Below are 22172 nucleotides of genomic sequence, written 5' to 3'. Positions count from 1 at the left end.
AGACACATATTTGCAGCTTCATCTCCAGTGGGAGCATCTCATGTTGGAGCCTGGTGGGGGGGGTGGACAGGGCTAGTCCTGGCAGTTCTGAGGCCACCATGGCACCCAAGCGCCCACCAGGTACACATCTTGTCAGTCACAGTTAGGACTCAACTCCAAGCACATGTGCCCAGTCCAAGCACCCAGTGACCCTCCCTCTGGGGAAGGCAGCCCTCACCCTGGAAGCCTCCATTTGACAAGTGGTACTAAGGGCTCTGCCCATGCTCCGCCAACTGCAGGGCCCAGACCCTGGCAGGAGATATACAGAGTTGGCTGCCCCAACACTAGCTGCCTCCTCTTGGCCACAGTCTGACATGGATGGAGCTGCTACTTGCTGGTCTGGGCTCAAGCTGAGATGCATGGCAAGCTCAGCTGGACAGCCAAAATGGGAAGCCTATCCCTGCCCCCAGGCCTGCTGGCTGGTTCCGGAATCTTCCCTCAGCCAGAGGCTCTAATGGCTTCACTGCAGATGCATTTGTCAAAATGGCAAAAAATAAATAAAATAAAATTCAAAAAATCAAAAAAAAATGGCAAAGGTGCTGGCCCCCAAAGCCTGAGAGGCGTGCAGCAGGTGCTCTCCTTTGAGGCTGTCCTGAGGAGGCCAGGCTGCAGCTCGAAGGGCTGAAAGCAAAGGCTACAATCCCAGCAGGGTTTATGGGAGAAGTGCCATATATATAACCCCACTCCTACATCTGTTACTCCTCATATGCAGGGAGCCAAGAAGCTCCAAGTGGCACGGTCCCCATGCTCTGAGGCTCGGATGCCCAGAAGTGTCCTGGACCAGGCAGGCAGTGGGGGCAGATGCAGGTGGTGAGGCCCACAGGCTCCTCCCTCTCTCCCACCCCACCCCTCCTGGCCAGGCAGGCTCTTGGCCCCTCTGTTGTCCCCTAGGAGGGTGGTAGGGAGGGTGGCTGGAAAAGGCTTGGAGCAAAGGCTCAGCTGCCTTGAGGCAAGCCTAGCATCACACTCAGTGCCTCCGTGCTCCTAAAGGCCCCAAGACTGCATTCGTGTACTTTGACGAAGGACAAAGCCTCCCCACACAGCCACTTTCGCTCAGCTCCCTGGCAGACCAGGCACACGAAGGCCCATGTCAAGCCCAGCTCTAGGACCTACACACGTTCGCGGGCTCTAACCCTGACCCTGTGGAGGCCACCGGCCCTTCCTCACCAGTCAGACGGCTTCAGAGGCAAGGTGTCTTGGCCACAGTCAGCATCTGTTGGTCCGTCCGAGAAGCTTCCAATCAGAGACGAGCCCCTGGGGACTCATCAGCACCTGCAGCCAGCAGAGACCTCCCAGTGCTCCTGTCCCCAGGCCAGTGGGGTCTCCGAACCCCGAAGTAGCTCGCAGCTTCTCAGCTCTCAGTCAAAGAGCTGCCCACCCTGCCCGAGGCCAGCAGTGGCCCAGAGGAGCTCATGCCCACAGCTGAGGCAAAGTGGAGAGGCAAGTCCCAGAGTGGCACTTGCCCACTGGAGAAGTTGTACTGCCCGCTGGCTGGACGCCTGACCTTCTCACTGTGGGCCCTGCACACCCCAGGCTGCCAGCAGGTGAGGGTTGGATGCCAGGCTGCCTGGCTGTGGAAGCTGCTTGTCTGCCCAGACGCAAGAGCCAGCCCCTCCCAAGCTCCCCGAGGAGGCCTCCCTTACATAGAGCGCATATTGCTCAGGGCTTTGTGTCTGGGGACCCAGAGTCACCTGCTCACCACCCCCATGCACCTGTCTCCAGCCTTGTTCACAGTCCCAGCCTACCTCCCTGGCCAGAGGGCAAACCACAGGGGAAACCTGGGAGAGAAAAGAGGTACCTGAGGTGGGGCAGGGTTGGGGGGAATCAATTCCTTCCCCTCCAGGGTTCCCTGGACTTGGCCTCCAAGAGGGGTCAGGGTTGGGGAAGGGAAAGGGGGGAAGACCCAGCCCTCTCTTCAGGAGTCAATTAGACCAGAATTGCTGCTGGGGACCCTGGGCAGAGGCCAGCCAGCCAGGGAGCCCTGCGGAGGGGCCAGCAAGGAACAGCTCTGGCTCCGCCCTCTGGAGGCCTCTGGGGATGGAGAGGGCAGACAGGGCTAGTAGCAGCGAGCAGTCACAGCACAGGGGTGGAGGGGCAGCCAGGGCCCAGACCAGGGCTCCACCTTTGCTCACTTAGCCCGGGAGGCGTTTCTCCAGGAGCCTCCACACTGTTTGTCTGCACCTCAGCTAAAGTGCTCCCAAGGGTGAACCTTTGTTTCACAACATATTTTCAAGCAGACTTTTCTGCACACATGTCTGTGTTCGCTCACACACGCACTCCCACGGCCCAGAGGGTAGACCTTGCCCAGCCCCGCAGAAGTCTTCCCTTCCTCTGAGCACTCCCACATGGCCGGGTTGGAGCAGAAGAAAGGAGCAGCTTCAGGAGAGGCACCTGAGGGCCGGGGGCTGGACGGGTGGCCTGCAAAGAGGCAGCCCGGCCTTCCTCCAGGTCCTCAGGGGATTCCTGGGGCTCCAGGGCCCACTTGGTGGGGTCCTCCCTGGGCCTCTTGGCTCTCCTGACTAGAAGCACTTGTGTCTGGGCACTGCCTTCTCCCCACTCTGCAGGTGTCTTCCTCTGGCACCCCAGTACCCTCTCTTCTCTGGGACCAGAGAGGGAATCTTCCAACTGTTTCTTCACCAAATGTTCTTGCTTCTACTCTCAGCAGAGCCCGAGCTCCAGCAGCCATGTTCACGGGACGGCACAGGGCTGACAGGAGACCCACACCCTGCTGTCAGAAGTACCACAGGCCCCGGAGGCTCAGGAACTCCCTCATGGTGTGGAGCCCACTGAGGGCCAGAGAGGAGTGGGCCAGGGGCAGAGCAGGCTCAAGGGCTCAAGTCTCTCTCCCTCTCACCATCGCTCCTCACTTGTGTTCTCTCTCTCTCTCTCTCTCTCTCTCTCTCACACACACACAGAGGGTCATGTTTATTTTATATCTAGTAACTAACACTCTCTCTCACCTTTATAGATGGAGAAGCCTTGACAGACACTTGGGGGCTTGGGTAAGGTCCGTTTAGCCACTAAAGCCAATGACAATGTAATGATCTAGGTCCTTGCCCCTGAGAAATGTGTGTTTATCCTTTGGTCCCAGGGAAAGAGCAGCAGCTCTTCTGAAGGCCTCCTGCAGCCCAGTACATTTGCCCTGAGGCCAGGCCCCAAGCAGTGACACTCCTGCCCTCTTAGGCCAAGTCCCACTGCCCTACTCAGCAATCTGCCCTGTATGAGGTGAATGTTAAAGGGCTGTGGACACAGGGGAGGAGGGTTCAAAGGCCCTCTGTGTGGCCTCCCATCCAGCCTCCAGAGCCGAGTCGGGGCTGGTCCCCGACCAGTCTGTAGGAGGCAGGCTGAGCCCTAGACCCTAGATGGGTTCAGGAGACCCCATCCTAGACCCAACCCTGTCTCGGTCTTGCTAGATGACCCCGGGGCCATGTTTCCCCTCTCTGGGATTCAATTTCCTCCCGAACAAATGGAAAAGTCTCTGTTCCTGTCCAGGAGATTCCTCTGACTGAGTTCCTGTAACACGCGACCAGGACAAGCTACTGCTGCAGAACCGCTTCCCCATAAGCTGTCGCTGGTGGAAGCCACACAGGAAGGACCTTGCCAAACCCTGCCCCTAAGGAGGCCCCCGACTGGTCTGGTGATGGGGAGGGAGGAGGGGGCTGGGAAGAGGGAACCAAGGTCATTGTCTAGAGGGGCTGTCCCCACATGAGTCCCGGATGCAAGAAGCTCAGCCACCAGTGTTTGCTGCTATCACTGAACTTTTATTGAGAACATTCTCTGCGCAAAGCCCTGCACACAACATTGAAGAAAACAGGGAAGACACAGCCAAGCCCATGCCGAGGATGGAACAGAAGGGACGCTGAGGGCCCGGAGGCAAGGTCTAGCTCTAAGATGGTCACCATGGAGCCCTGACAGGCAAGCAGGAACTACCTATCCCTGGTGTTACTGTGGGGACAGGAAGCCACCCTCCTCGCCCTCCAAAGGGGCTGCATGCCAGCCCATTCAGGCCTTTGGAATTCCACACTTCCTCCACCTTCCAGCAGCTAGGGCTTCCCTCAGGCAGAGTTGGGAAATGGCCCTCATGCTGCTGATGGCTGCTGAGAGTTGGAAGGAGGATGGGCAGGGGTGGCCGAGGGAGAGAAGAGAAGAAGGGGAGGAGGGAAGGGCTCCAGCTGCACGGCGGGTCGGCATCACTGGCGCATCCACAGCCAGAGGTTGGCGATGCAGGTAGACAACAGCATGGTGAAGAACACGGCTTCCCTGTGGCACCAGGTGGCACCCTGGTCCTCCACAGCGCGCAGATGCCCAGTGATCATGTGCAGCTGCAGAGAGACTGGAGCCGGCTGGTGGGCAAGTCTCTTCTGGGGAGGCCCACGGCACACCAGTGGGGGGGAAAGTAGGACGTTAACACAGGAAGGGCCTCTGCTGCCCTTTGGGAGGCCAAAGTGTCTCTGGGCAAGAAGAAAGCAGAGCAGCTGAGACCAGGGGCTTGGGATGGGCCCAGACGGACCCGGGGGCTGGGCTGCCTGTGTTTTCAGGCCCAGCTGCCTTGCCCCGACCTTGGTGTCCTTCCCGTTGTCTGGAAGAAGCCAGCCCGTCCCAGCTGTGCCGGGGAGAGCCGGGAAAGGTGTGGGGACAGCAGCGCCAGAGGGAGGGCCCCAGGATGGGGTGACACGCAGGGCCCAGAGAGGGCCACCAGGGAAGATGCCCCTCCATGGCCACACCCATGCCTGCTGGGGACTCTTCCTGAGGAGACCTGGACTTTGTGTGAATGAAGGCGAGCCCTCACTCAGACCTCTTGGCCTGTTCTCTCTGCATAGACTTCTCCTATCCTCTGACGTTCCCTCTTCCTCCTCCTTTTCTCCTCCCCTTCTCCCTTCCTGCATCTCAGGGAGAGAGACAAGGTTGAGGCCGGGCGTCAAAATAGGACACGAGCCAAGACGGCTGCGAGGAAGGGGAGGCGAGCCCGACTTCACCTCCAGTGCTAGAGGATAAGATGATTGGAGAGGCTGCGCATCCTCAAGGTGGGTGGCCCCAGCCACCCCAAGACACCATGATTCTGCCTCCACCCTCCAAGTGGGTCCTGGACACTCGCCTGTCTTCTCATGACCTCCACCTCCAGTCCCTTTAGTTCTTCCAGGCCAATCTCAGCGACCATATCTGCCTCCGAGATGCTGGGAAGGAAGAAAAGACAGAGACTCAGAGCTTCTGGTGGTCCCAGGCCAGGCCTGCCAGGCTGCACAGGAGGGCCATGAAGGCAGGCGGGTAAGGTGGGGACAGCGTCCAGCTTCTCTGGACAGTGAGTCTTGTCGGCCTGCAGTCCTTCCCTTCCCGGGTAGTGGTCCTCTGCCAGCACTGTGACATGCAGACATTGGCTGAGTCTGAGCAAGCACTGAAGGGGAGAGGAAATCCTCACTTTCAGAACCAAGGGAATTAAGGCCTAGTGAGGTGACCACAGTTCCCAGGGGCACACAGGAAGCACCGGAGCTCAGGAGAGAACCCTGGCTACTGGGAAACCAGGGTGAGCCCAGTCATTCCCTCAGCCTTCGTTTTAATCCATCTGCTAATGACTCCTGGGACTGGGGGAGCGGGTCTCTGGCCCAGAGCTCTGGGGTCAGAGGGGTCTCATGCCCTGAAGAGCCAGTGTGGGCCAGAGGAGCAGAATATGCCCGACCTGCCTGGGTTCAAATCTCAGCTCTAGGATTCCAGGGCAGGAGGAACTATTTCACCAGCTGCTTGTTTAACACACACTCACCACATGCCAGGGACCATCCTCTAAGCACTTGCCAATACCAAGTCATTAAATCGTCATCAAGACCGTTCGAAAGGGGTATCGCTATCACTTCATTTTGAAAGAGGAAAACTGAGACGCAGAGGGCAAATAACTTGCCCAAGTCACACTGCTGGTAAGTAGCAGAGCAGTCATTGAACCCAGGACGTTTCACTCCAGGGGTTGTGCTCTTAACCATGACACTAACATGCCTCTCCTTTTTGACACTGCGTCCACCTAAGACTCCATTAAAGTGACAGCAAAGACAGGAAAATAGTATAAACCCATAAGAAACAAGATAACAGGAGAGGCAATGAAGAATGAAAGCGCTCAACAAGATTGTAGAATTCAGAAAGTGCCGATAAAGAAACCCAGCAAGGCAGGCCTCTGCTGGGCTCGTGGTTCTTGGAAGCAAATGGGGAGCAGCTGAGAGGGAGCTCCCTTCCCGGCAGCCCTCCGAGAGGACCCAGACCTGGAGTCTGCAGGACCACTAGGGTGGAGGAGGACTGAGGTAGAAAACAGGAGCACTAACTGAAGGTCTGGACATGGAACAGTCACCCACTGCTCTCATCCCATCTCGTAGGCAGCCAGGGACTTACCCTCAAGCCCAAACCTGAACTAAATGAGTGGGAAAGCGGAGGTGATGGTACCTCAAAGTAGGACCCTCTGAATCTCAGTGCTTAAGGATACCAGGCAGGACAGCCAAAGCAGAACCTGCCATCTGACAGGCCTCACCCAGACTCAGCCTTCTGGGCTGCCTCTTCTATTTGCCTCATTCTTAGAAGGAAATAGACAACTAAGGCTTACCTGTCACCTGAGAAAGACCAGCAGCCCTCCTCTGTTCCTTAGAAAATGTTAAAGTGCAAGGTGGAACATCTTCTGTCTAAAGGATTCTCATAAGAACTTTGCCACCACACTCCATTTGTTGTGATAGGACAACATTTCTTTTTCTCAAAAGTGCACACAGATATTGGTGTGATTTTGTGTGTGTGTGTGAACAGTAGTACTTCACAGCCATAGTATTTTATTTTCTTCTTCCCCCTCCTCTTCTTCTCCTCCTCCTTCTTCTCCTTCTTCTCCCTCTTCTTCTTCTTCTTCCTAAGATACCTCAAAAATAGCATTAAAAGGACAGTGCATGTCAACAAGACTCCAGGACTATAACGGGGAATTAGATGGAGAGTTTTCTCCTAGAACAATTTCCACACTATCCCCTTGATTTTCCGATATCTTGGGATCAGAAGGAGAAAAAGCGTTTTGAGAGAGTTGAAGGCAAAATAAGGATCAGTGACTGGGGTGTGCTTGTTCGTTTGTTTGTTTGAGATAACATATTCTAACACATCAATATCATAAGAATTAATTTAACAATATCTGTAAGCTCAATGATAACTTATGACCATCCATCAGATGACAGGTCTAACTGTCCAAAAAGAGTTGCCTTTTTACTCTTTTGCTTTTAATGTTAGAAACCCTCTACTTAGAATTATATACACTGTAAAACATTGGATTTTTATTTACATTTGATGGAGATTGGGAAAATCTATGAACTGCAGCAAGTCCCAGCTTCCCTCTGTTAATTATTTCCAAAACTGTTATTTTTGTCTTCATACACTTTTTAAGGCACACTACATTTTTTACCCCCAATGAACAGAACAGTGTTATGAATTTTTTGCTCTTTCAGATTGTGGTTCTCTCAGAGGCAGTAAGAGTTCCATTAACTTTTTTACTGAAAAATAAATAATGAGTAAATAAGTAGAATTGAGAAATTTAACTCTAAATGTCTAAATTTAATTTCTAAATTCAATTTAAGGACTCTAGTTTTTAAAGGTGTACTCCTGTGGTCCTAAGAGGTAACTTTAATTAATCCAGAGGTTAATTAAATACCCCTAGCACCTCCACCTCCCATGTCAGTGTCAGGGCATGAACCTGACCTGCTGGAGCATCTAGATTTGAGTTCAGCCTTAGGACACATGAATCCAGTTCAATATTTCTGGCTTATTTTCATTCCCAGGAGCTCTGTGACCTGGGAGCTCTCTTTCTCTTTATTCATTGGGGGTGGAATAATATCACCATTTATTGTAACACTCCCTAGAACAGTCAGTTCTCCCTCCTCTCAGGTGGGGTTGCCTTTCCCCAGTAACCTTTGCAACAGTATAACAACCATGTTTCTGCAACTTGCCCTCATCCAAGGTGAATGTAGCTAACAGAATCAGCCACAGAACTACCAGACTCAAGTAGTTTCCTAGAACAGTCATGTCTCCTTCCTCCCCAAGATGCCTGCCTTTCCACAGTATTTTATGCAACAACAGGGCCACCATTTTCTCTAGAACATTTCTTCAGATGGTGAGTGTAACTTAAAAGATTCATTACAGAACAATGGAAGTCAGGTGACTTTCTAGAACATCAGTTCTCCCTCCTTTTCAACCCGGTTGCCTTTTCCCGGTAACCTTTCCAACAGTATAGCCACCATGTTTCTACAACTTTCCCTCACCCAAATCGAACGTAGCTGAAAGGATAGGCTACAGAAGGACGGAACTCAGGGGCTCATGTGATTCTCTAGAACAGTCAGGTCTTCATCTTCTCCAAAATGGCTGCCTTTTCCCAGTATCCTTTGCAACAGTATAGCCACCATTTTTTCAGGAACATTCCCTCACTCAAATTGAATGTAGCTTAAAGGATTGGCCACAATATACTCAGATTCAATTGACTGGATTTCCTAATAACCAGGGAGCATATGAATTTCACTTGCCTTACCCTTGTCCAAGCCCTAAGATATAAATATAGATATATTTATATGTATATCTAGATTTACATATTTATATATAGTTATATATAATTATTTTTATATATTTTATGTAGAAGTAAATAATTATATATATAAATAGATATAAAATATAGATATATAGAGAAAATATACATATATAGATGTACATATATAAACAGATACATTTATTCATTTATTAATAAAAGAAAGTGTCATTTCACACACCCTGGACTTTTGTACAGTAAAGTATATATGTACTCCCCAAGCAATGTGTGCTTCAGGCATTCTGGGCTCTAGGTTGAACTGCCAGCCAAATAAATAATGGCCCTGACCTCTTGCTGGACCTTGCTGTCCTCGTTTGCCTGCCTAGTACACAGGAGCTTCGTCCTTCCCCCAAAGTCAACATCTGGCCCTGCTCGACTTACTACCTTCAGACTAGAGCTGGTACTCCCAAACCCAACGCAGCCACCAAGTTTAAAGGGCCCCATACAGTACACTTTCTTGGACCAGGTTGCAGCCATATTCCAAACCGCAGCAGAGCCAGCAGCCTTTAGATCCAACTTCTGTTGCCACTGAGAAACACCCAGGGACTGGGATCCATGCTCCTTCATTTCTAGGGTGAAGAACAGAGGACCCAGGAACACCCATAGAGGCTATACCAAGGCTTCATGGGCACAGAACACACCAGAAAAAGGATAGGGTCTCCCAACTTCTTAGGAATCACTCGACACCCATTCACTGATGTCTATTGGCTAATCCCAGGTCTCAGTTTCTTCGTCTATTCAAAATGTAGCAAATATTTATTGAGTGTCAATATCTGGGCTAGGTTATTAAGAAGCCAGCAATGGCCAAGAGACAAGATGGCAGCAATCAAGAAACTGACCATCTCTGTGTGTAGAGAGAATGGGGGAGGGGGGCAGAAAATAGTCCACCAGTGTAGATTCAGATCAAGACGTACATGCTGCCAAAGCAATAAAAACAGGATAACAAGACAGAAGGAAGGGATTATTTCTAGAAAAGTCAGAAACAATATTGAGGCAGAGACCTGAAAAGGAGTCCGGCCATGGAAAATCTGGGGAAAGAGCATTCCAGGCAGAGGGAAGACATTGCACAAAGGCTGTGAAGAAGAAATACTCTTGCGGTGTTATAAGGACAGGCATAAAGGCACAGTGGAGTGGGTCAGCATGCCACAGCGGGAAGTATATTGAGGAGATGACCTTGTTTGGATCTTGTAGATCATCGTAAGGAGTTTGGATTTTACTCTAAAGGGCAGAAGAAGGCTTTGGAGGGTTAGGAGAGAGAGTTGATTTGATTGATCTTATAAATTGAGCTTTCTGAATGTTTTGCAATAGACACACTGGTAGCTTGGATGCTGGGGGGGATGTTGGTCACAACCTCCTCCATCACAGGCTACAAAATGCTCACATCATCAATCCCTTTCCCCCCAACTCGCCTGTCACTCAAACCACAAATATATGTGTAGGCACACCAAGGCACAGACACACACATGTATCACACATACATGCAAACACACACACATGCATATATGAGTGTCTGCCTAGCCACACCCACACGTTTTCCAACACACATGCACAGGTGCAGACACCCAAGGAAAGGGACATTACAGGGGATCCTCACCTGCTGGGATCACGTGCTCTTAGTTATACCCTTGGCTTCCAGGAACCAGCTCTTCAGCCATGGACATTTCTATGTCTTCTTTGATGTTAGAGGGTCCTCCTGCCATCATAACCAGTTGTTCACTTGTAAGCTGTGGCCAAGAATGCACAGGGAGCAGGGCACAGAGGATACACTTGGCAAATCAGCTCTTTGAGGGGTAGGAGCTCAAGGAAGATACACCTGGACATGGGGGTGGAGCCAGACTCCCTCTCTGGGCTTAAGCCTTGGACCCAGCACCTTCTGTTCCTGCTGTATCTTGCTGGCTGGGTTCGAGGCCTTCTCCCCTGCTACTCTGTAAGCAACTTAGGAGAAGTGACAAGGCTCAGAACCTTTGCCTGTGAGAACTGCCCTGGCTCTCGGGTCATCTGATTTGACCCCACTGGGGGGCAAGTAGGCTCCACCCGACATCATTTCTAGATAGAGGCAGACTAGCACAGGACTCCAGAGTCAGTCAGTGGCCAAAGCAGGGTTAGATCCCATCATGGCTTCTGCAAGCCCAGCTCTAGCTAATAATCCAGGCCACAGCACCCTTAAGAAAGCACCCTCTGCAGAGCATCCCCCGCCTTCCCCAATCCAGAGTTCCCAGACAAGGGACATGGCTTTTCCATGCCCTGGGTCAGCCTGGACAAGAGCCATGAGAACCAAAGTAGGGACGGGCAGGAGAAGAAGGACCTGCCTACAGCCACCGAAGCCCCAAGTGTCCCCAGCCCTGCCCGCCCTGGTCTAAGTTCAAATTCTCCCTCAGCTTCCCTACTGATTAAACCTCTGTGAGGGTCAGGCTTATGTGTCCACTTGGCTAGCCTAAGGCCCCCAGTTATTCCATCAAGCACTAGTCTAGGTGTTGTTATCAAGGCATTTTGTAGCTGTTGTTAATATCTACAATTGGTGGACTTTAAGTAAAGGACATTATGAATCCTTGATAATGTGGGTGGGCCTCTTCCAATCAGTTGAAGGCATTAAGAGCAAAGACTGCGGTTTCCCAGAGAAGAAATTCTGCTCAAGACTGCAACATCAACCCCTCCCTAAGATTCCAACCTGCTGAACTGCCCTGCAAATTTTGGCCTTGCTAGCCCCACAGTGGTATGAGCCAATTTCTTAAAATAAATTTTTCTCTACACACGCACATATATATGCACATTTATATACGTACACATACATCCTATTGGTTCCATTTCTCTGGAGAACCCCGACTCATACAAGCTCCAAAGGTGAACCCTCAGCTCTTGGGAACAGCCCCAGAGCCCCTGGGGAAGAGGAGGTTATTTGCAAAAGAAAGCAAGCACAGCTGGGACCAGGTGGGAGGGAGAGGAGGAAAGGGGGGAGGGGAAGAGGAAGGGAGGAAGGAAAGGGGCAAAGGAGAGGAAGGGGAGGGGCCGGGCTCGCTTAGAGAGGGTGGCACGATGTGGGCTGCCTGACCCCCTCCGTGGCCCCACCTGTCCAGCTCTGGGAACAAGCTGTCCGGAGCTGAGCTGACAAAGGCCCTGCCTGCATTCCTGAGGACCCTGGGAGAAGCCCTCTCCAGCTCCAGGAGAGCAGCTGCAATGAAATCTGAGCTTTCTGGAGGGCCACCTCAGGAGCAGAGAAGTGTGCTCTGTGGGACTCTGGGAGCCTGGGAAGCAGGAGCCGTGGGTCTCTGGCAGGCCAGGGCTGCCAGACTGAACAGGTAAAACTATAGGATGCCAACTGAATTTCAATGTCGAATAAACAACAAATAATTTTTTAGTGTAAGTATGCAGTATTTGGGACTTACATACACTAAAAATTTATCCATGGTTTATCCGACATTCACATTTAACTGGGTACCCTGTATTTTAGCTGGCAACCCTATGCCCTGCCCATCCTCCACATGAGTTCAAGATTTGAACTTACCTTGAGCAAGTCTTTGGGCCTCAGTCTCCCCATTGGACGATGGATGGAACTTATAGTCCCCCCACTACAGGGTGGCTGATCGTGAGAGCACTCAAGTCAGCTGGATAGGTATGGGCATGACCTTGCACTATTGACCTCAGATCAGATTCCCCTCTGACTACTAACTGGCCTTGGCCAGTTGGGGCTTCCTGGGCCCTGGGTCACTGGGTCCAGGTGTATGCAGAAGAACTGACCCCTGGTGGCAAAGGACCCCACCACCTAAAGCCAAGCAGAGAGGGTGGGGAGACTTCCTTCCCAATCCCTAGGGCCCCCAATGCCACCCAGAAACCCTGGTATTTCACCACCTTGGCCTGTCTGCCTCTCTTGAATTGGGCACCAAGGATGGCTGGGCTGTGGGAGACTAAATTTGCTGTGTGACTTTGAACTTGCCCCTTACCATGTCTCTCTTGCATGCTGAACTTTTCTCTCCAACAGCATAATTTCCTTCTGAAATCGCCCCAAACCTTTACTCCAAACAAACACTCCCCAAATCCCCCACTGTCTGGTGTGACAACCTCAGGGGCCTGAAGAGCTAGAGCACCGTGGGTACAGAGTGATCTTGCAAGTGTTACGGGGACCAGGAGGATGGTTCATGGCCAAGTGTGAGTGGTGGGCTGAACAGACCTAAACCCCAGTGGAAGGCTCCCAGAGAAGAGAGCCAGGGAACCCGAAGATCTTCCCCACATGGAGGTTAGACAGATGACTCTGAGAGCGGGGTGGAGCGGTGCAGAGAACATCTGGCTTAGATGTGTGTGTGTATATGTTTGCAGTGTTTTACATAAATGAGATCATACATCTGAGGTACGTGCTGTTCTGAAACTTACTTTTTGAAGTGAACAATGTGCCTTGGGGATCTCCCTTGTCAGAACAAATCTACCTCACGTCATTTGAACACAGTACAGTATTTTGCTGCACGGCTGCACCCCTGTTTATGCACGTGCTCGTGGACATCTGGGGTGTCTAGAGCCTTTTGCTTTTATAAACAATGTAGCGGGGAACATTCCTGGACATGCCTCTTTGCACATGTGTCTACATGTTTTTGTAGAGCTGGTGCCTAGAGGTGGAATTGTGGGGTTCTAGAGTACGTGTGCTGACAATTTTGACCAATATTGACAATGTCCCCTCTGAAGAGGCTGCACCAAGGGGGACCTCACCAAGGGGAAGAAAGTGCTGGTTTCTTCACAGACTTGTCAATAGAAGATATTTTATGAAACTTTCTAAAAAGCATCATTGTGATGTGTGAAAAATGATCTCTATCTCAATGTTGTTTTAATTTATATTGCTTTAATTATGAATAAACCTGAGCATTTTTTCATATGTTTATTGATCTTCTGTATTTCTTTCCTCTGAACTGTCTGCTGGAGGGCTTCAATCTTTATTAAAATAGGAGCTGTTTTATTAACAGAAAGGGATGTGGGTGAAAGCTCTCCCTCCCTTCAAGCTAAGCGTCTCCAAAGAAAGCATATCATCTTTTTCCCTAAAGGTGATCGTGAGCTTAGAGCCTTCACTGGGGACCAAACAAACCCAGTTAATTGCATGCAAGTTTGTGTTGAAATCTAGAGGGCATCCAGCCCCCTCCTCCCCACAGAGCAAGTGTTCACCTCGGGCTGTTGCCTGCCTGTCTGCCTGTCTGTCCTCGTCTTGTGTCTGTCTGCCTGTCTGCCTGCCTGACCACTTGCCTCCACCAATACCTTCCAACCACTGGCCTCTCCCAGCTGTTCAGACAGCCACGTACTCTACTCAGTCTCCTGACCAGCTTGAGGTCTCATAGCCATGTCTGCTACCTGCTCCCACTTCCCTTGCAAGCAGAAGAGGGAGGTAGAGGGAACCCAGACCTGGGGTCAGTACACCTGGGAGTGTCTCCTACCTCTGACACTGGGGCATCTTAGGCAAATTGCTTCCTCTGCTCTGAGGCTGTTTCCCATCTCACATGGAAGATTGGGCTAGAATCTAGTTTCCAATTGTTTCATGGTTTCAGGGAAGTGTGTTAGGGCTATTCCAGCCTCTCTTCACCCACTGCAGTGCTGTTTTTATCACTTTCTTATGTTGGGGTTCTATGGAAGAGGCCTTTCAAAGCTAGTGGGTGCGATGGTCTGCTGCCCCCCAGCTCTGTTCACAGCACAGTCTCAGGCAGCTAGTCTCAAGCCCCAGTAAGTGACCCTGATTTTGGCTGCAAACCCAGATCTTCCAAGCATCTGGGAGCTTCCTCTCTACTTGCTAATGAAACTTAGGAACCTGTAAACAATTCTGCTTCCTGCTTCTGGAAGCAGCTGGTACTGAGGTCATCCCTGGAGCCCCAGGGCCCTCCCCAAGAGAGAGGGGAAAGGGAAGGGGGACTCACAGAGCCTGGCAGCTGTCCTTCCATTCCTTAAAAAGACAGGAAGGACAGCAAGCAAACGTCAGGGACTATAGCTGGCCTAGGGAAAGAGGGCCACCTCATGAGCAGAGAGAGGGAAATAAGTGGCAGGGCCACCTGGGGAGCCCTTAGAACCCACCCCTCCTTGGGGACAGGGCCATCAGCAGGAGGCTACAGGAAGCTCCTCGCTTTCCACATGTGGGCTTCTCTCATCCAGAATGACCGCCCGGAGTCAAGACTGCTGGGTGCCAGGCACTGGGGCTAGGGACGAGGTCCACGTCCTCGCGGAGCTCCTGCTCTCGAGGGCAGATAGAAACAGATGGGCCAGAAGTCCATGGGTCTGTGGCGACAGTAGCAGAGGGTTGTTTTGTGGCGGTCCTACCCTTAATCCTGCCACATTCTGCTTCCCTGGGAGTGTGGTGGGTGCTCCCTAGAGCTTTGCCTTCCCAGGGGACTCAGGTTGATAGAAAAGTCTTACGTGCTTTGAGTGGAAATGCTGGTCACGCCTCCTGAACTCTGGTCCAGTCTGGGAGGGAGCAGCTCCAGCAGAAGTGAGTTAAAGACATTGACACAGCCCCAGATCTGGCTGACAAGCCTACCGGCAGAACTGTGCTGCTCAGATAGATGCTCTGGGTCCCTTCAGATCCGCTATTAAAGGTTCCCCCTGTGAAGAGCAGCTGCCTGGACAAGGCAGGGGGAGCTGCAACCACCTAGTTTAGGGTGATTGTTGCTGGCTGATGGCCCGAGGGATAACTTTGGACTGCCCCACAGGTGGGGCAAGAGCAGGACCAAGAGCGAAGCATGATGACAGGAAACCTGCCCTCTGTCCCCAGACCCCACCCCACCTCGGTGTAGCAGCTGCTGCCCCCGCTGTTCCTTCTTCCTTCCTGTCTCTCCGTTGGTCCACGAATCCCTTCCACACAAAGCTGGCGGTAGATTCTGAAACCCGGAGGGCATAGGCACTTGCCTATCGGTCAACTGTGCGTCTGGTGCAGGGAACCCTTGTCGTGGGTGGGGAAGGACCTCTCTCCTGATTCCCCAGGGATGGGATTGGATAAGTTGACCTTGCAGAGTCCTCGGCTTTGCCTGCCAGGTGATTCCTCATAGAGCACTGCATCTGCTTTCAGTTGTCTCCATAACCAATGACTGAAATGTGACGTGTATGTAAAATTCAAGAGAGTCGGGGGCCAAAGGAAAATGTCCAACAATAACGAAGAGGTGGAAAAAGTGCTGTAAAGGTGCAGATGCTGAGCTGCTCGAAAGCACATGCAGCCGCAGCCCCTCTGATCTGGAGGAAGGCACAGAGAGGAGAACCCTGGGTGAGTGAGAAACAGTCCCGGTAAACTAACGACAAGCTCTCCCATCCACGAAGCCGATCCTCTTCCCTGTATCCCCCGTTTTACAGATAGACAATTTGGAGCCCATGGAGGGCCGGGATGTGAGCCAGTTCACTTAGCCAGTTCAGTGGCGGGGCTTAGATGCAAACCCATGTCTTCAGACAGGCTACCCAGGGTCTTTGTGGGAACAGGAGGAGGTCTGAGGGAGGAAATGGCTCAAGAGAGTTCCAGCAAACATCCTCTAGCCCCTGACCCACTCTGCCCTGACCTTCACTCTTGGAAGACGGGGCCAGCAGTCTGGCTGCTCTCCTCCACCCCTCCCGCCATGGCTCCTCATTTACTGGCCGTGTGGCCCTAGGCAATGTGGCTTGGGGAAGGGGCCATGGAATGTGAGGCACTCAGCTCCTAGCAGAGTTCGAGCTTGAAGCTGGTGCTGTGGGATATGCACACCGTCCTCAAGACCGTCCTGCTTGTTCGTTTCAAAGGATGAACTGTCCGCTGCTGGCAGAGCTGGTGGCCCTCGAGCTTGGGCCCCGGCTTCAGTTCTATCAGTGACCTATCTCTGCATCCTCCTGGGCCTTCGGCTACTCCCCTCACGAGGGTGACTCTCTTCAGCCCAGAAACATTGCCACATCTTTCTCAGCACTAGGATAGGAGTTCCATGAGGGTAGAGACCTTGTGGGCTTTGCTCACCTCTCTCTGTTGCCCCTGCACTTAGTGCACTGCCTGACTCGTGGTAGGAACTCATCAATTGTTGAATAAAAATGACCTGAATGGTAAACTAACAAACATAAAAAACCCCAACTGTCCTCCCATGGTGTTTGGTCTACCTCACGCCACTGTCCTCCCATGGGGTTTGGTCTCACTCATGCTAATGTCCTTTCTCAACTCCTGGAAAGTGTTGCCCCCACCACAGACTCTGTCTCCACTCTTTTGCCTCCCAGATATTCCTCTCCTCATTCGATATGGCTTACTACTCAACTGAAAGTGCCCCAGGCCAAGGTCACCAATGACCTCCTAGCATCTCGATCCAATGGACCCACCTCACTCATCTTACTTGATTTCCTGGATGCATTTCATATCATTGTCTTGTCTCTTCTGCTAGAAACCCTCTCCTCCCCCGCTTTCCAGGACTTTATACTCCAGTGAGTTCCCCCGGCCTGTCTGACGTCTCTTGTGGCCCATTGGGCCCATACCCAGACTTCATTTAGCATCTTTGTGGTAACACAAATGACTCTGCTATCTGCTGCTTCAGCCTAATCCTCCCCCTTTAGTTCCCCCTCAGACACACTCCACACCACACACTCAATATCCTCCCCGCAGCCTACTCTTCCTCCAGGGGAAGTGAACCTATTCTACCTTCGTGGAGAATGGCCCCAACATCTAACCCACTGTCTGAGCCCCCAAAGCTGAGAGTCATGTGGGACTCCTCCCAACCCCCTCCCAACCCAGTCAGTGACTATGCATGGTTCTGTTCCTTCTGTGATGGTTAATCTTTTGTGTCCATTTGACTGGACTACAGGGTGCCCCGATATTTAGCTAAACATGATTTCTGGATGTGTCTGTGATGGTGCTCCGGGTGATATCAACATCTGAATTGGTGAACTGAGTAATGCACATGGCCTTCCCCAATGTAAGTGGGCGTCATACAATCCATTAAGGGCTATGAATAGAACCAAAAGGCAGAAGAAGGGGAAATTTGCTTCTTCTGCCCCTCTCTCTGACTACCTCAGCTGGTACATTGATCTTCCCCTGCCTTTGAACTGGAACTCACACCACTGGCTTTCCTGGGACTCCAGCTAGCAGAGGGAATATTTTGGGACTCCCCAGGCTCCATAATTGCAGTTGCCTGAGGCGATTCCTTACAATACATCAATCTCTTTCTATATCTATCTCTATATCTATATAGAGATAGATATCTATAGAGATATATATTTATATCTCTATATCTATCAATATATCTCAGATGGGTTCTGTGTCTGGAGAACCCTCATACAACCTCTTAAACATGTAATTCGGTGTTTGAGGAAACATCTTCTCCGTGGTTTACTTCTGTCTGTCTCCTCTCTCACCAACCTAGACAATCCCATCACCATCTCTTGCCTGGATGACTGCCAAAGCCTCCTACCTTATCTCTTTGATCCTGTTGAGCCCGTTCTCCATACAGCAGGCAGAGAGATTGTTGTCAATATAATAGGCGTGGTCATGGCCTCTTGCTCCCACTATCATTAAAGACTACAATACTGAGTGTGGCCTGGGGAGCCCTACATGGACTGACTTCCCTCTACCTTTTCCAGTCTCACCTTGCACAAGACTTTCCCCTTCTGCTACCCTGGCTTCTTCTGTTGTCTTAAAAACATGATGGCCTTGCTGGCCTCCAGGCCTCTTCACATTTTCTCCCTCTGCCTGGTTTAATTGTCTTCTATTCTTTTTGCCTGACTGATTTCTACTCATCCTTCAAGCTTTAGATTGGATATGGCTTCTTCAGGAAGGCTTTCTCTGGCAGCCCCCCACTCCAACCTAGCAGAAATTTCCACATGCTCTGTGGCTATGGCTTGTCTCATGCCTCCCCGACCAAGCTAGGCCCAGAGCACCAAACAGGTAGGACCCTTCCGGAGCCCCATGGCCTGGGTGGAAGCAGGGACACACCCAGGTTGGGGGACACAGTGATCTGCCAGCACTCCTCCCTCTATGCCTGGTCAGCCCCAGGACTCTGGGATGCTGGCATCAACCAGCCCACCCACTGTGTTTCTGTGATTAAGTGTAACCAGCCTGATATGGATGTTACCCAGCGTCTGTAGCCTCTATTTTTATAGCACATAAAGCCCAGTGAAACTGAATCCATCACACAGTTTGAGCTCGCCAGAGAAATTGTTGAAAGCCACTGTTACTGAAGTTGCTAGGCTTGTGATTCATGAAAACAACATGTTTTGTCTATTAAAAAAATTTGGGAGCGCACAAATATTTTGTCTATTCTTCAGACTTTGGGTTCTCCCATCACTCTCCACAGAGAGACCCTGGGAAAACCATTCTGAAGCCCACTTTGCCTCTCCCAACCCCACCTGCCCTGTGGGGACCTTCAGCAGCTGTCCCAGGCCCATCCATCTGTGGCAAGTAAGAATCTGCTCTGGGGCACGGTTTGAGAATGGCAAGGTGCCCCTGTCTTTGTCAGCATCTCAGAGAAGTCATGATGTCCACCCCCAAGCTTTTCCAGAGTGTGCATGATGTGCTCAGGGTTGGGAGAAGGGGCAACAAAGACTCCCCCTGCCATGAATAGAATGTTATGGGCTGAACTGTGTCCCCCCTCCACAAGTTCATACGTTGAAATACTGACCTCCAGTACCTCAGAATGCAACTATATTGAGAGGTAGGGTCTTTAAAGAGGTAATTAAGGTTAAATGAGGTCAATAGGGTGGTCCCTGATCCAATATGACTGGTGTCCTTATACGAAGAGGAGATTAAGATACAGACATGTACACAGGGAAGACCACATGAAGACACAGGGAGAAGACGGCTGTCTACAAGCCAAGGAGAGAGGCCTCAGGAGAAACCAACCCTGCCGACACCTTGATCTCAGACTTCCAGCCTCTAGAAATGGGAAACAATACATTTCTGTCATTTAAGCCATCCAGTCTGCAGGCCTTTGTTATGGCACCCCGAGCAAACTAATACAAGGAGCTTGGGTTATGACTGGAGAATAAAATCAGTCAACACATTTTATTTAATTGAACACTGACTGTGAGCCAGGCACTGTGCTGAGTTCTGGGGAGGAAGTGGTGAGAAAAGAACAGTTATACATGGTCCCTGCCCTTGTGGAATTAACAGTTGGGCAGGAAGCGGCGGGGGGTGTGCTGGGAGGATGAACAGTCAACAAGAAAACAAAAGCAAAGTGATCTCCAAAGGAGACCAGCAATGCCATATGAGTGGCCTGTGCTGGGACAATCTGGACAGAATGGGGTTCACATCATGAGGCCGATACTTCTTCTCTGGGAGGCCTTGGTCGAATGGCATGCCTTTCGGGCCTTGCTCCCCTCAGATGTCACGGGTTTATTGAGAGGATCATCTCAGTTAATGCATCTACAGGTCCTGGCATACACTAAGTGCTCAATAAATGCTGGCTTTGATCATTTCCAAGCACAGCTCGTGACTCCTCTCCACTGCCCTTCAGTCCCTTCATTCTGTGAGATCTCAAGCCAGCTGCTGTAAGGGTGTGGCCATGGTACAGGATGGGGTCTGGGGAAAGGGTGAAAAGAGGGGTCCCACCTTCCCAGGACCTCATGTATTAGCTTCCTTGCATGGACTAGGCTGGGACCCTAAGTGGCTGCCTAGAGTGCTAGTTTCTAACAAAAAGAGCCTGAAGTTGAAAACCTATGTTCATAACATGATCCCATCTGTGTGCTGGAGTCTGCTTGAAGAGTCTTCATTTGACTTTCCAGCATCTCCAGAAGCTTGGCATCACTCAATAAGCCAGCTTGGGATAAGAATGGAACCTAAGGCCTCTGGCTGTCATTCTTGGCCTTGAGCCTCCACATTCAATCCTTGAAAGAGGCCCTGAATTTCACTGCCATTGTCTCATCACTGCCATGACTTTTCCTATTAAAGGGTGGATTACTTTCATTACTGGGGGTGGGCCCAACTTTCACCAGCAACTTCCCATGGCCATACCTCACTCCACACCAACAGCTGGGAGTGCTCGGGGCTCAGACCACACTTCCTCCAAGGGGAGGCTAAGGCATCATTGCCCTCTGGACGGTCTTGTACTCCTGCCATCATCAGAATTCAGGAAGCTGAGCCAGGGCAAAACCTGAGTATTATGTCCCACCTATGTAGGGCACAGAGAAATTTCTCCCTTCCACCCCTCCCCCAGCGCTGAAACCAAGCAGGACATCTTTTCTAGTAAAGGACACGTCTATTAGTAACCAGAGATCAGGTGACAGGGAACTTGTTAACGTGATTTGTGACAGACCTTACTAACCTCATCCCAGCGGGACGGGTCAGCAGATCATCTTACACGTATGGGGCAAACTTTAGGACCCAGGACATCTCTGCTTCCTGCTTCTAAACTGGTTTGGGCTGTTTCCTTATCTACAGCCTGACTTTTGGAAAAACAAGTGTGGCCCACAACCATCCATGCCCCATGGAAGTGTGAGAGTCAGCAGGGATCCAAGGTGGGTGAGGACAGAACACAGATGAATACCATTTGCTCTTTATTATTATTTATTATTATTCATTATCTTCTGGTACAGAAAGAGACAAACTTAACAGCTAAACCCAACAATTACAAAAGGAGAGAGAGAGAGAAAGAAATCAGAAGTACGTTTGTGTGTTGCCCCCAGGCTCCAGTGAAATCCTGACATATTCCTGAATGTACAGATTTCCCAGCTGACATGGGTCAACACATGAATTACGAACACAGTTTAAAGTGGTACCAAAATTAATCCATTTCACAGTAATCTTGTCTATAAGCTCAGTTGCACATATCAGGGTTTCCACTGTCACAAATTCACGACCACAGAGTGAAGGAGCAGGTGTGTTCAGGCCTGGGAAAGTGGCATCCGTAAGGGGAGACAGATTGGGAGGCATAAGCAGCTGTGGGATTTGTCCCAATCTTGAATATCTGTGTTAATACTTGGGCAGGGGGCGGGCGAAGGGCGGGCGCTGGGCAACGGTCACATAGCTCAGGACAGTGGGACAACTGTTGAGGCACTGAGCCCGAGGGGGCGTGCTGCGCTGTTAGGATATCTTTGTCAGGAAAATTCTTGCTCCAGAGAGACTCACCGCCCACAGCCTGTGAAAGGAAAAGCTCGATACATTCGAATATTTGGGGGCGAATGATGGGAGCGGCCGGTCTTATAGCGAAACATCTGCTTTACAGACTATTTAGCGAGATATACAGTTATATTACTTTAAATTGCAGTTTAGTTCACAAACTATTTTATTCATAGAGCAAATAAAGGAGGAGAATGAAAAGCTGCCATACCCAACATTCCCACAGTACAGAGAGAGAACCCGAGATCGTCCTGTACACGAAGAGCCCGACAAATGAGAACTGCCGAAGGCACGGTGAAGGGATCCATAATATCTTGAGCCTCTTATTTGAAAAAGGTACTCATTTTAAACTAGATTCTTCTTACACATATGACCCTGAAAACTAACTGAAGGGAAGAATATCTTGAATATTTCTACGGAGTGAGAAGCGCAGATACCATGAATTATCGTAAGTTGTGATTTTCTCTAAGTTTTGAATTAGTGGGCTTCCAATTAATGGGCTTTTACCATAGTTGCAGGCAGTCTGATTAAAGTACTTTTAAATTAGCTAATTAT

At 50.8% G+C, this 22172-nt stretch overlaps 1 protein-coding gene across 1 annotated transcript; it reads right to left on the bottom strand.

The window, feature by feature from the left end:
- Nucleotides 1–4229: 4229 nt before the first annotated feature.
- FATE1 (fetal and adult testis expressed 1) lies at nt 4230–10314 on the bottom strand (the record flags this gene model as incomplete). The annotated part of the gene is made up of 5 exons (XM_079728141.1): nt 4230–4361; nt 5135–5213; nt 9066–9183; nt 9454–9458; nt 10238–10314. The coding sequence occupies 5 exons, from the start codon at nt 10312–10314 to the stop codon at nt 4230–4232; spliced, it is 411 nt and encodes a 136-aa protein (XP_079584267.1).
- Between the last annotated feature and the right edge of the window lie 11858 nt (nt 10315–22172).

Source organism: Hyperoodon ampullatus, assembly GCF_949752795.1.
Source record: "Hyperoodon ampullatus genome assembly, chromosome: X".
Lineage (NCBI taxonomy): Eukaryota > Metazoa > Chordata > Mammalia > Artiodactyla > Ziphiidae > Hyperoodon > Hyperoodon ampullatus.
Note: the sequence above shows the minus strand (reverse complement) of the source record. Positions and strands in the feature narration are given on the sequence as shown.